Raw genomic sequence first — 15,399 nt, 5'->3', positions numbered from 1 at the left:
ACCAGCGATCCCCGCACATTAACACTACTCTGCCCACACTAGGGACAATTTTACACTTATACCAAGCAAATTAACCTACAAACCTGCACGTCTTTGGAATGTTGGAGGAAACCAAAAATTTCTGAGAAAACCCATGTAGGGAGAATGTACAAACTCCGTACAGACAGCACCCGTGGTCGGGATCGACCCCGGGTTTCTGGCACTGCAGGCGCTGTAAGGCAGCAACTCTGCCGCTGCACTACCGTGCCTCCCGCACACCACATCGCCACACCACTTTCCCTCATCATCCCAATGTCTCGCAACTTCCTGAATATGCAGAAATCTATCAGACTATTTTGAAGATCGTGTCTACACAACCTCCGGAGTAAAATATCCCCAAAGATTTACCACGTTGTGTGTGAAGTTTTGTGGTGTGCTGGTCCTAAATAGCCTGTTCCTCATACTAGGACTGTGACCCCTGCTTTTAAACTCCTTGGCCAAGGGAAACATCCACTCTACATTCAGCCGGTCAAAACATGTACAAATTTTGTTATTATGAACGAGAACACTCTTATTCTTCAAAATCCAAGAGAACACAAGCATAGTCTAATCAATTTACAAATAATAAATCTACTCTATTGAATCTTTACTGCACTCTTTTTTATGGGATGAGTATTCTTTCCATGTAACTGTGCATAATATTCGAGATGCAGTCTCACCAATGTGTTATTTAGTTGCAGTAAAATATACCCAATTATTGAACATTAGTTTCTGTAAATTATTTCTTAGCAGGAAATTCATTTAGTATATTATGTACTGCCAAAAAGCCTTTTTTTGTCGTATCAGTTTTTGGACAAGGCTTCTTCTACAAATAACAATATCATAGCTGTACGGTGGTGCACCGGTAGAGTTGCTGCCTTACAGCACCAGAGACCCGGATTCGATCCTGACTACAGATGCTGTCTGTGCGGAGTTTGTACGTTCTCTGTGTGACCAGTATGGGTTTTCTCCAGGTACTCCGGTTTCCTCCCACATTCCCAAGACGTACAGGTTTGTAGGTTAATTGGCCACTGTGCAGTCCCTTGCGTGTAGGATGGAACGAGTGTATGGAGTGAGGACTTGGTGGGCTGAAGGGCCTGTTTCTATGCCGTATCTCTAAACTAATATTGTTCTGTCAATTTAAAATTGGCCTTATGGACCTGAACTTAACGTGTAATAAAAACATGTTTTTCTTTGCTCGGATCTTGGGACATTTGATCAATTACAGAAAACACCGAATAATTCATAATATATTACAAACATTTCAATGACAGCACAGAGACGTCCAATTACAATGAAAATTAATTGAAGATGACAGAGCCTTAAGGATACTACAGGTAAAATAAAATACATTAGTACTGCTCATCAAAACATAACATTCTAAAGCGATATGTAGTAGTAAAGAAAAACCTTGATGTACCACCTTTTTGGCTTTGATATGCTCCCTTGAGTTTTAAAAAAAGAATGTGCACAATTTACCAATTTTGTGAAACTGTCTTTGAAAGGCAATGAAGGAAAGCAAACACAAATAGATTTTCACTCTGAAATGCCACTGATTAGGTTGCAGGATCCGCTCACCATCATAGCCTGTTGCACAAGCGTGTTGCAATGCTCGCACATGTTCTTCAGGATCTTGTTGGCAGCACTGTGTCGAGCAGGTGTAGTGGACTTGGATGCCACGGTAAGTGGGTAAATTAATGCCTATAGTTTCAGAAAAGGACACATCATTAAATGCACCAAGTTAAAATGTAAAGAGGAAAATTGTAACCTTCACACAATGCGGCACATGCTAGAAAGAGGCAGGGAATGATTCTCATTTGGTTTGGGGTTAATGTAAAAATATATAAAAACAGAATGTTCTTTTCCATTGATAAGGAGTTAAGAGTGCAAATCCCTGTTGCCAATTGATCATGCATAAGTCTGGAGAAGGGTCTCGACCCGAAACATCACCTATTCCTTCGCTCCATAGATCCTGCCTCACCCGCTGCGTTTCTCCAGCATTTTTGTCTACCTATGAATTGAGGAGATGTTTATACAACTTCAAGAGAAAAGGCCCGGGTGGGCGACACAGTGGGGCTACTATAGAGTCGCCGTGCCAGAGAACAGGGTTCGATCCTGACGACGGGGGCTGTCTGCATGGAGTTTGTACTTTCTCCCTGTGACCTGTTTGGGATTTCCTCGGGTGCTCCGGTTTCCTCCCACACTCCAGAGACGTACAAGTTTGTAGGTTAATTGGCTTTGGTAAAAAAGATTGTAAATTATCCCCAGTGTGCATAGGTAGGATAGTGTTAATGTGCGGGCGATCACTGGTTGGTGCGGACACAGTGGGCAGAAGGGAACGTTTCCGTGCTGTATCTCTCAACTAAACCAAACAAAACAAAATGAATGTGCAGGAAAGAAATGCAGATGCTGGTTTACACCAAAGGGAGACACAAAATGCTGGAGTAACTCAGCAGGACAGGCAGCATGTCTGGAGAGAAAGAATGGGTGACGTTTCGGGTCGAGACCCTTCTTCAGATGGATAGTGTGAAACTGGTTAGTGAATTTCTTCACCGACATTAGCCTTTGAGCAAGGCTAATGATGCATATAAATAGACAATCATAAATATATAAACCTGGATTTTAGTTTATAATGTGTTAACTATATTGTTAAGATGCACGAGGTGCACTACCAATAATATAGTTTACTATTTTTAAATACCATTTGCTATCGGACAAATTTAATGAAATGTCCGTAGACGGCCATGGGCAGATGTTGTTTGGAATGGAAATAACAGTTTTCTTTGATTACCTGGGGATGGTATCTGCCAATGTCTGTCAGGAGTTGATGTATAAGTCGCCCCACTAATGCACGGGGAGTGTCAATCCTTGCAATGAGCTGGGGAATTACCTGTAGAAAGTTATAAAGGTACAAAAAAAAAATGAGTAAGATATAAAGATTTGTATCTTCATTACAAACACAATTTCCCTCCTCCATCCTTGCCCACCTTTAATTCCCTCTTCCGAAGTTGCCTTCTCCTACTGGGATGCAACTAGTGAGTGTACTGGAAAACCTGGTAACGCCAGAAATGAGTTGCTGACTTCAATCAAAATATATTTGGGCACTTTCCAGCAGAATAATCAATGCAGAGAATTAAATGCAAAACCTTAATATGATTTATTTTATATATTTATCAAGATATATAATGGCGGCATGGTGGCGCAGCATTCAAGTTGCTGCCTTACAGCGCCAGAGACCCGGATTTGATCCTGACTATGGGCGATGCCTGTATGGAGTTTGTCAGTGACCTGCGTGGGTTTTTTCCAGGTGCTCTGGTTTCCTCCCACACTCCAAAGAGGTACAGGTTTGTAGGCTAATTGGTTTGGTGAAATTGTAAATTGTCTCTAGTGCGAGCAGGATATTGTTAGTGTGCTGGGATTGCGGTCGGCGTGTGTTCGGTGAACTGAGAGGCCTGTTTCCGTGCTGTATTTCTGAACTAAACAAAAAAATAATCTAGTACTATATGGTTCCTCTGTCCATGACATCATTAAGTTTTGGTGGTGCTACTCTGAATTGTGAATTCCCATACGCAACCCATACTCAAAGCCTGAATGGTGCAGTGTAGAAATCCTACAGCTGTGGTACTGGCAGACATTCATATGAAAATCACCTTTACTGATACAAAGCACCCACCCTATTCCCCTCCAAAAAAATGTAAGTTTGCTCTTCTGTGTGATGTATCATATTTCATTATTGATACCCATCTTCCTGCATGTTTTATTTGTCACAGGGATTAGATTGTGCAGCTGGATGATAGCAGTGTGTGCACTTGCAAATGCCGAACAAGTAAAAAGAAAATAATCAGATTAAAATGACAATTTAATTAAGTTTGTTTCATCAATAGATCACAAGTGCTGGGCCAGCAGGTTGTGCAAAGTGCAGGATATGTTGGCGTTTCCAATGGAAACGCATTTATATTCCTCGGGTGTTATTGGATTGGGCTGGGCATTTATAACATTTTCATTCTCGGCCACAAAAAACTATGCGCACTTATAAAGTGAAGTGTTATTTTACTGAGGTACAAGTTGATGAAAGCAATGTATCCCACTGCCAGAGTCATAAACATCTTGTTTACCTGTAGCCAGGTATCAATCTGGATCGTTTTGATCCCCTCGACCAGTGCTTCGTTTACATCAGGCCAGTGTCCATAATCAAACCACAGAGTTAGAACTCTATAAAAAGGAAGAGATGTTAACTGCAGCTGAAATGCATTACTTTGTAAACTTACCACCAGATACAATTAAAGGGACAACTGCTAAAAGGTGGAATTATGCTGCAGAACATTTATTTTGACCAGCACGAACATAATGAGTTGAATGTCCTCCTGTGTCATAAATGTTACAATTCTATGACCATTTGTTGTGAAGAGGTAGCGCATTATATTAATGGTCAGCCTTTAGATTTTAGGCTCAAACCCAGTAGATTTGTGGGAAGAAAGTTTTCTCTGCTGACTGTAGAGGGGGTAGTTGAGGCAGGTACGATCCCAACATTCAAAAGACATTTGGACAGGTACATGGACACATCGATCGTCTTGGGTGATGTGGGGAAGTTGGCCGAAGGGCCTGTTTCCATGCGATATGGCTCTTTCGATAGACACAAAATGTTGTAGTAACTCAGCGGGTCAGGCAGCATCTCTAGAGAATGCTCCAGAGAATTTCTCCAGGGATGCAGCCTGATATACAGGGTTACTCCAGCATTTTGTGTCTATCTGGTGTAAACTAGCATCTGCAGTTCCTTCTTACACATTGTATGACTCTATGACTATCTCCAAAATGTAAGACTCTATGAAACTGGCACAAAATACATTTAGATAATATCAAAATCCAGAAACTATTGAGGATGGTAACATAAAGCAAAATTGCACACTGACAGTGTCATTTGGAAGATCACAGAGGATACATTGGTATATTGCTACAATAATTCATTTCTAAACAATCGTATGCATATTATTTAAAATATTGACGAAGCAAATCATCTCAAACCTGCTTGAACTTCAACATTTGTTCTTTTTTTTTTTTTTTTAAATCATCTTACAAATGTTTATTCATGCCACCACGATTTACCAGATAATATAACCAGCATGACTAGGCATCATTACCCAGCCCCACATTTATTGCCTTTCCTATTGCCATTGAAACAAGTGGTTTGTGCAGAGGATAGTTAAGGTCCAATTAAATGATTTGAGTCTGGGATTGCATATGAGGCAAGGCCTGGAGATGTTCTTCCCCAAAGCACATTGTTTCATAGTCATCGGTGTTGATATTATATTTAAGAAGGAACTGCAGATGCTGGAAAATGGAAGGTAGACAAAAATGCTGGAGAACTTTAGCGGGTGAGGTAGCAGTGTCGATATTTTGTTTTATCCTGTATTTTGGTAAAGGAATTAAGTAATCCATCTGCCTTAAACAAAGCAGTGTACATTAGCAACACACAAAATAATACATCTTTAAAATTCCAATTTAGAAATGTGTTTACAATGGTAAAACGTCTTTATAAATGGTTAAAGTCAACTACATTTAGAGAATCGATGAACTGTTCTCAACTGAACTATTGGGAGGTCACTAGGTCTCATCAACCCTTGAACTTTAAATGTTCAAACAGAAAGCAGGAAAAAAGGCCATCATTCTAAACTATAGAGTGGAATATTGGAGTTTCAAAGAACAAGCGAACTGCTAAAATCTCTGATACATAGACACACAACAAAATCTATAGATGATGGAATATTAAGCAAAACACAGAGTGTTGGAGGAACTCAGTGGGTCAGGCTACATCTGGGGAGGGAATGGACAGGCAATGTTTTAGATCGGGACCGATCTTCAGACTCTTCAAATGCTCCTTCTTCTCTGATACAAGGCTCCATTATACAATACCTCCAGCATGGATGGCCAGCTCTCTCCAATTACTCTCATTTACGACAGGAAAAGTATATGCACTCCTGAACTTGGACAGGTTTCAAAGTTTCACAATATTATTCCTATTTCAGCACGATCAGCTATGAAAAGTCCAGTGAATGTATCTTCAACTAAACATGGAACATATGCTCACCTGGTGTCAGCCCAAAGTGTTTTTATAGCAAGATAATCAAACTCATGTTTGTTTATCTAATTTTTGCAGTGATTTTTTAAAACTTCTTTGCAATGGAGAAAAGTACTGAAAGAATTTTTGTAAACTATATGGCCAAAGACTCATTTGCAAGATTCGGTCAAGCTGTTGAAAACTTGTTAAAGGAACTGACAGCTTGGAATGGTTTCTATCAACGGTGCAGGCAACAACTGTAAGATGTGGGCAAATCATATGAGAACAGAGGGTTTCTGTGGGGAACAAAGGGTCCTAATTGTACTGAAGTTGTAAATGAATTATGAAGATTTGTTATGGGTGTTAATGACAGTAATATCAACAACAAAAAAACCCCCAACAGATTTGAGATGCTCACTTGCAAATCAGATGTTTTATTTAGATTTATTCTGAATCTCAATATAAATTTGCAATTTAACAGTCCCAACATTACCTCTCCACTTTATGAACATTGAAGCCCAGTCAGTCCTTTGGTACTTCATCAACTAACAATGTGTTATTTTATCTAGTCCAGATCATAACCAAAAGCCTAATTCTTTTCTCATCCAATGTTCATCTTCACTTACAGTCCATCCAGACGACTAGTAGAGACAAGGAGAAATCTGTTTACCCGCCTTTTAACCTTGCTAACCTTATGCTGCTATAACTGCTGTGCTGCCTGTTCGCTAATTTTGTTTGAGATTGCCTAGTTTGGATAGAACATAGGTGTAACCTACAGCCTATATCACCGGGATGAGACTACAAGAGAAAACCTGAAACGTCTCTTTTCAATTATCCTTCAGTTCTGATAGTTGCTCATAAGCAACTTGCTGAAAAATAATTATACAGTTAGTTACACTAAAAATTAAAAAAAATGGAAGGGAGAACAAACACAAGAATAGAATACGGATAAAAGTTGAGGTTATACTTCAAAAGTATGTGATTCCAACACCTTGCATTTGAAAATCTTTGTTGAAAGTCTCTGTTCTGCGTTTCACAGTCGCATTTTAACACATATGCTGCAACATCCTACCTGAGTGTATCCTGCAAGTTGTTTCCTCTTGAGAGGGCAATAGAGCGGAAGAAACCCTGGACAGCAGGCACTGTGTACAGCAGCAATGTTTTTGATAGCTCCTATATGAATGCATAGAGAATATTTACAGTACACTGTACCAGCTAATAGGCATAAATGTCGCCAAAAAGAGGAAAAATACGCCATTGCAATGTTCAAATGATAATATTTAAATTCTCCACACTATAATAGCTTCCATCCATCTTATACCAAAATAATTATTTACAAGCAAAACACAAAGTGATAGAGGAACTCAGCGGGTCGGGCAGTCGGGCAGCATCCCATGTAAAGAAAAACACCTTGCAAATCTCCTTTCCCCCCCCCTTTTTACCTTAATTATGCCCTCAAGCACTGGGAGTCTCCACATTCTTCCTGCAATGGGGCAATCAGAACCGGACGCAATACTCAAAGTGTAACAAAAGCTAAGTTATAGATCTGCAAGATGACTTCCCAACTTTTATACCAAACGCCCTGTCTGTTAAAGGCAAGTATGCTGTACACCTTATTTACCAAAATCTAGGAATTGCAGATGCTGGTTTACAAAAAAAAAAAAAGATAGAAAGTGCTGGAGTAATTCAGCAGGAGTAATTTACCTCATTGACTTTCTTCTGTATCGGTGACAGTACAGGGCTGTTTTCATTGCTGTCACCCTCACTCTCACTATTACTGGCCTCGCTCGTGACACTGGCTCCACTGGCGTGCCTAATCTTCTTCTTCTCGTCGCGTGTTTGGTTCTGATGCTTGTAATGAAGAACAGCTTCAAAATTCATCACAGCCCAGGCATGCCATGCCTAAAGATGAAGAACAGCAGGAATGACCCTTTGAATTCTTAAAAAAATAATCAACAATCCATATGCAATTTGGCCCCTTTGAGACCAAGGTAAATGTACGTAAGCTGAGTGTGGAGACACAGTGGTTAATACAATTGGCTTATGGCTGTAGATTCCCTTGTTCGATCCTCCTGTGAAATGTAGCTATTCCACCACACCACTGCCCCCCCCCCCCCCCCCCCCCCCCCCCCCCCCCCCCCCCCCTTCCCCCAACCCACCCACACCCGGTGCCCTGGTTTCAGAAATCTTTTGGTCGGTTAATTGGTGTCTGTAAATTACTCATCAGTGTAAACAAATGTCAAAGAAACCCCAAAGGGCTAATGAGAGAGAACATGTCACAGGGCCACAAAAGCAAATGTTGGGTCAAGGGGGTTTGATCATTTGCTCTGATGGGAGCCAGTGTTGATTTAATGGGCTGAAGAGTCTCTTGTGTAGCTTAGGAAAAGTAATAAAAAAAACATCCTTTCTCATAACCTTCTCCCCTCCTCTACCACTCCCACTATGAACTCACACCCTGAGTATCAGAGTCTGGCAGGGCTCCTCGACTATTCAACTCCAATCCAAGGAACATTGTACTGTGAGATTAGATGACCAGTGTCAAAACTTGCTTTATCAATGCCCATACCAGGCATTCACATGTCCTCGCCTTTTAGCAGGGGTCTATTGGCAATGGCTGGAAGAAAGTGCAACGGTTTTACAGCTCCCAGCTCAGGGCACAGGGAAAACTGATGACAGAAAAGTATGATTTAAAACTTTCACAGCAAGAATGTGCATGCAGGTGGTACACATTATACAAAAGGTGATCTAATTATTCCATCGGCTCACAAAGCAAAATGCTTAAGGCTAGGTTTGAGCTCACCTTGTACCAGTTTCGGTCATGCTCTGTGGCAGCACTGTAATACTGAAGGACCTTGGGAATTGTGCTCTCATTAATTCCCTGCAAGTTTAGCTGCCATTCTCCCAGCTTCAAGAAACACCTGCAAACAAACAGTTGCTATTTACTATGAATTTTACTATGAAAATATAATAAATCTGGGAGTATTTATTTTAAATCTGACTTCATAGCATTTAGTTTTTTGCCTCCATTTCATTCACTCCATTGACAGCTATGAGAAAACGTTCATTAGTTCATGAGTTCATGTTTTTGGAGCAGAATTAGGCCATTTGGCCCATCAAGTCTAATCCGCCATGCAATCATGGCAGATCTATCCCTCCCTCACAACCCCATTCTCCTGCCTTCTCCCCATAACACAACACCTAAACCCCTATTACTCTTAACCCTCAGAAATGAAATTCAAACAAACACTACAACTTCTAGCAATTTAAGCACAGGAGATGTAAAAGTAGATCACAAGAGCAGAGAATACATTTTTAACACATTTCTGAGCAGTGTTGTCAAGTAATACTGAGCTGAGAACCCAATACTGCTCTATTGTAGTCTATTGCTTCACAATGCCAGAAGATTTGCAAACTGAGTGTAGGGCTGGAATAAATTATTTTCACTACATTAGGTTTCTAATAGGCAATAGAATACTGAACAACAAAAAGATAAAAAGATAAATAAATGGCTACAAAGTAAAGCAGGTTAGAGCATGTTCTCAACTTCTAGGTGAGCAGTCATTGAAAAAGCCAAAATGCAAACGACTCACATCACAGAGCATTTAAAATCTTCCAATTAAAGCACAGGGCTGCTTTAAACACTTTTAATTTAGAAAACTATTCAAGAAATTCCAAGACTAAATTATGCTTTGGATTCAGAGTTACAGGTGTGTGACGGGCACCAGGTGCAGATATATAGAAAAGTTAATCTCCTCAAAGCACTAAATCCCATTACATGAAAACTAGGTGATCCCATCAATTTGACTGGCACGCAACTCGTGAATGGAGAGACATTTGATAACTATTAACAAAAGGGAGAAAATATGGCTAGCATGTGTTGTCTCACTGTAAATCAATTCCTATAATCTGCTGGGCAGGTTTTAGGTTTTATGATTGTAACATATACCGAAGTACAGTGAAAAGCTTTGTTCCACGTGCTTATATAGTTCTCAGCACGGTAATGCACCAGTTCAATGTCCATAATGGGATAGTGAATTGGACAGTATCACAGCTTATAGAAGGACAGTTCAGAAGCCCAATATCAGAGGGGAAGAAGCTGTTCCCGAGTCTGGTGGTGCGTGTCTTCAAGCTTCTGTATCTTCTACCTGATAGGGGCAGGGAGGAGGGGGAGTGACCAGGATGAAGCAAGTCTTTGGTTACATTGGCTACTTTTCTGAGGCAGCATGAAGTGTAGTTGAAGTCAATGGTGGGGAGTCTGGTCTGCGTGATGAACTGGGCTACATCCACATCTCTGCGATTTCTTGGGCAGCCCCGTTCTCAAACCAAGATGTAATGCAACCTGACAGTATGGTGGATGTTGGCAAGAATCATTGGAGACACGTTGCATCTGTTTGTTGGATGACAGTTAAGATAGGAACCACAATACTCCAACCACAGACTAAAGAATATCTTGTGGCTAATAGGTTAAATTGTGCCATGTTTCATGGGCAGAGGTTTCAATCTGTGGTACCATGTTTTTACATTTGTACAGTGCAGCACAGATGTCCAAAACATGCCAGAGGTCAGATGCAGATCCTGTCACTGGATCTGGTAATTTCAGATTTACTCAGCTGCCAGGCACTTCATATCTGGCCCCTCAGGTTTATCAAGCTCTTGCTCATTCCTAAGCCACAAAATGCTGGAATATCTCAGTAGGTCAGGCAGCATCAATGGAGAAAATAGATAGGTGACGTATCGGGTCAGGACATTTCTTTAGATCCGAAATGTAACCTATCCATTTCCTCCAGAGATGCTGCCTGACCCGCTGAGTTATTCGAGCATTTTGTGCCTTTCTTTGATATGACACCAGCATCTGCAGTTCCTTTTCATTACATCTTATAACATCTTTATTATTTGGATGGAGCCAGTGACTCTGATGTTGAAGATAAATTAAATGGTTTGCCGTTTTTCATTATTTCAAATTAACAGTGCATTTTAACAATTTGCACCAGAAATTGTGTGCTCTTAAATTTGAAATAATGTTTAATTCTTTAAATTACTAAAATTAGTTTTGACTTACTTTTAAATATCTCTGGTTATTCAAAACATTTAGAGTTGAAATGACATTAATGAGCTGAGAAGCTATTAACCATCTGAGGGTGGGGCAGGTTAACAGTGTTTTGAAGCCGCTCTGTTTCATTTGGGACTGCAACAACACCAAGTGTCACTTAGTGCCATTATATAATGTGTGTCTGTAGTGTCTGTTGACGGTTAGTGTGGCTTCAGGATGAATACACAATCAATAATAAATAATAATAATAATAACTTTATTTATAAAGCACTTTAAACAACTGCAGTTGCCACAAAGTGCTGTACATGAGAACTCATGGACAAGAAGTTATTACAAACCATTAAAAACCATAAAACAAAGGACTATAAAACAGTAAAAATTAAAAGACATTAAAAGCACTAAAAACAGGAGCAATGTCAGCCAGTGTCGAACGCCAGTGTCGAAAGCCAGAGAATAAAAATGAGTTTTTAGGGTGGATTTGAAGATGGACAGTGAGGGGACCTGTCTGATGTGCAACGGCAAGGTGTTCAAGAGTGCCGGAGCAGCAACAGAAAAGGCTCTATACCCCCTGAGCTTCCGCTTAGACCTTGGTACCTCAAGGAGTAGCTGATCAGCTGACCTGAGGCACCGGGCAGGAGCGTATGGGTGGAGCAGCTCAGAGAGGTAAGGCGGGGCGAGCCCATTCAACGATTTAAAAACAAATAAAATAATTTTAAAATGAACTCGAAAGTGCACTGAGCCAGTGAAGGGAGGCCAAAATTGGCGTAATGTGCTCCCTCTTTCGAGTTCCGGTTAAGAGGCGAGCGGCAGCATTTTGAACCAGCTGGAGAGGAGCCAATGAAGCTCGTGCGACTCCAGAGTAGAGTGCGTTACAGTAATCCAGCCTAGATGTAATAAAGGCTCAATGTGTTGGATTCAAAGGCTGTCTGCAGTTAGAATTGTAAAACTATCTGGATAATCTCTTTCCTGGGCTAAACAAGTAAACAAACACAAGGAGCATCACTCAACAATGCTAACCTCCAACCCAAGGTAAACCCCAGTCAACATCAAAGATACTGGATCTTTGGTCAGCATTGTGCAGCTTGACCTCAGGTACTAAGATAAATGTGAATGAGTGGGTACGTCGGATTAAATTTATTTTTAAATGCAGGTGTTGGAAAGTTGAAACAAACCAGGAAATGTTAGAAATCACTCAGAGGTCAGCCAGCATCTGTGGAGAAACAATTAATGAGCGCAACAAGGTAGTGCTAGACCTCATTACAAAAGTGCAGGAGGCCACAGGCAGACGGCCAGAGTGGGAGTGGGATGATGAATTAAAATGACAATTTCCTCACCATTAACAAATTTAGTGAAGCTCAGTTTGCACATACTTGCTGAGCTTAGGAGCATGATGAGCTCTGAACATACTCGTGGTACTGACTGCCACATGGGAAAAGCTACCAACCTACCTCATTGCAGCCCTTGCAATTTTTTAAAATTGCACTTTCTCTAACGGTAACACGATAAGGCTGTAACACTAAATCCTGCACTCTGGTATTTTTCTCTTTGCACTACCTGTAGTACGGCTTGATTATACTCATGTTTTGAATGATTGGACTAGATTATATGCAAGTAAGCTTTTCACTGCACCTCGGTACACATGACAATAAGAACCAATATCAATATGGAATATGCTTGCAGAACTGCCCAACAACACATGTAAGCGGGCAACATTTTTGAAAACAGTTTGTGTACTTAAGAAATTAAGAAACTGTCTGATTCTATACTTGTAAACATTATATTTCTCTATAAAATTTCAGGATTCACTTCAAGTTTAAAATGTTGGTTCTTGAAGAAATAAGATACTTATTAAGTGATTGTGTGTGTAGACCGACCATTTCCATGCACAATGAAACTGGATAATTTCAGCTGCTGGTTATATGTAATTTCATATATTGGAAAATTAGCTGGAAAATGACAATCAGCTATTTCACAGTCGGTTTCCACTGGCTGCGATCCAGGTTTTCATGAACTGGATCCATATGGAGGTACAATTAATAACATTGTTCTATTCTTTTGTTAGCATGGTACTGCGAGATTTAGATAACAGAGCAAACAGAATTGATCTCTCAAAACACTCAACAACAATTACTTGAGTTTCTCCATTTCTAATCCAAGATACCAACTGTAGATCTTTCTTTTTAATTCATCTTACAAATTCAATAATTTTCCTGGTGGCATTGATGTTTTTTTTGCCCACACATTAAACTCCTGAAAAATGCTTAAATACCCTTGCACAATCTAAAGTACTGGAGGCAGTGTAATATATCACATAGGTTATATATAATAAGCATACTGGAAACATTCAGCAGAACAGGTAATACCCATCAATAGGATAACAGAGGCAAAGCTTTAATTCAAATGAAGGATCACAGACGTGAACAGAGAAATATTTAACATTGCAAGCCTGGACTAGTGAACTAAACTATGAACTGTCGTGGTTACACAAAGCACTTTGGGCAGTTTACAATAATATTGGGTTTGTTTATTTTATTGAGTTTTTTTTGTTCAATACATTATCGATGGGTGATGTGTTTACAGGTCTGTTGTGCTGCTGCAAGTAAGAATTTCTTTGTTCCATTTTCTGCATATTGACAAATACTCTTGACTCATGAATATTTGTAATGTTTGTTGATTTCTAGCATCCAGTTTGGTTTAGAGACCCCAAACTAGGGACAATTTACAATTTTACTAAGCCAATTAACCTATAAACCTGTATATCTTTAGCGTGTGGGAGGAAACCGGAGATCCTGGAGAAAACCCACGCAGTTCACGGGGAGTATAAACTCTGAATATGATGAAAATCAGAATGCACAGATAAGCATGTTTTCTTTTTAAACGCAAATTTTCGAACAATTATGTCAAAGCCCTGTTTAATGGTGGATGTGGCAAGATCTTTTCAGGTTGATCCACAACTTCAGATCTACAATGGCTGTGCACCGATAGCTCAGACACTTAAAGGCTCCAAAAACATGACATGCAATTACCATGGCATGAAACTAGCCAGCCAGAAACCAAATTAATGCTGTTGGCTTTACTCTGAATCCTATTTATGTTGTTAAACTACCAGTTTGTCTTAATTGAAAGTGCTCTCACTTCCTTTAAGTAGGGTTACAGGTCGTAATCATGTAATCCCTAGTCTAGGCGGACATTTCAGTGAAGTACTGACACAGTGATGCATCATCGGAAACCATGGCCTTTTTGAGAGGGATGTCAACCCCATTTGCCACTATTAATCTGCTGTAATATTATTTTAACAACTTCTTTACAGCAATTTAATTATAATGGGGTCAGGTGTTAGATGGGCACAATGTGTTTATAATGTGAAATGTTTTGATTAGATGACAATGAATAACATTTCTTCTTCTAATGGAACATGCTGTCCAGTGGGGAAATCAAGCAGCACAATTTTACACAACCAACTGCACCACATGACACACACTGCCTGAAACGGCTGTGGATATTAAGCTATTGGACGATGCTGATGAATGAAAAGCACTCCTTCCAAAGATACAAACAAGTACTGTGGAATTTTTTATATCCAATAATTAGCCTACGTTGAACTGGCCCAGGCGTTGGGTGTGAAAGTGCACAGCACCCGACTCGGGACCAGCCTCATCCCCTCTGTAATCATACTTCTGAATAGTCCTTCCATTAGCTAGGCTAATGCCTGATTCATTGCTACCCTATTGTAGACATTGGACCTTGCCCATGGAACTGATATGCTTCAATGCTGAGAACTACATTTTGCAGTCTGTATCTTCTCCCTTGCTCTATCTATTGTACATCAGTTTGACGATTGTATTTATGATCTGTTTGGATAGCATACAAAACAAAGCTTGTCACTGAACCTCGGTACACGTTTATAATAATAGGCGTAAACCTAAACTGCGTCCTGTGTCAGTTCACAAAGGATTTACATTTGTGAGGTTTTTTTATGAACAGAATCATCTGGCAGCATATCACAGGGCAAAGTAATTACATATTAGACTTACCAATAAGGCTGAAATTTATATAAGATTCAAAACCATTACCTTCAGTGTATAATTTAAGATTACTACATCAAAGGGCTTCTATAAACATGAATTGTATTTGGTTGACTTTAAATTACTAGTCAACATGCATATTCATACTACTTTATAATAATAACATATATTAGCCTGGACTTTGTCACATTGTCTATCTTCTATAAACTTTTTAGAAAAGTCTCATGTTTCTGGAGTGTTTTGCTCATTAA

General features: G+C 39.8%; 1 protein-coding gene across 1 annotated transcript in view; it reads right to left on the bottom strand.

Annotated features, from left to right (window-relative positions):
* The window catches only part of mtor (mechanistic target of rapamycin kinase), a 181,979-nt gene that overhangs the window by 20,818 nt on the left and 145,762 nt on the right, over window positions 1-15,399 (bottom strand). Inside the window, exons 38-43 of the mRNA XM_055659446.1 lie at window positions 8,874-8,991; window positions 7,778-7,975; window positions 7,146-7,246; window positions 4,134-4,230; window positions 2,810-2,908; window positions 1,597-1,719 (exon numbers count right to left, since the gene is read on the bottom strand). Coding sequence (XP_055515421.1) covers window positions 1,597-1,719; window positions 2,810-2,908; window positions 4,134-4,230; window positions 7,146-7,246; window positions 7,778-7,975; window positions 8,874-8,991 — 736 coding nt within the window. The remainder of the gene's footprint in view (window positions 1-1,596; window positions 1,720-2,809; window positions 2,909-4,133; window positions 4,231-7,145; window positions 7,247-7,777; window positions 7,976-8,873; window positions 8,992-15,399) is intronic.

Source organism: Leucoraja erinacea, chromosome 30, assembly GCF_028641065.1.
Source record: "Leucoraja erinacea ecotype New England chromosome 30, Leri_hhj_1, whole genome shotgun sequence".
NCBI classification, from domain to species: Eukaryota; Metazoa; Chordata; class Chondrichthyes; order Rajiformes; family Rajidae; genus Leucoraja; species Leucoraja erinaceus.
Note: the sequence above shows the minus strand (reverse complement) of the source record. Positions and strands in the feature narration are given on the sequence as shown.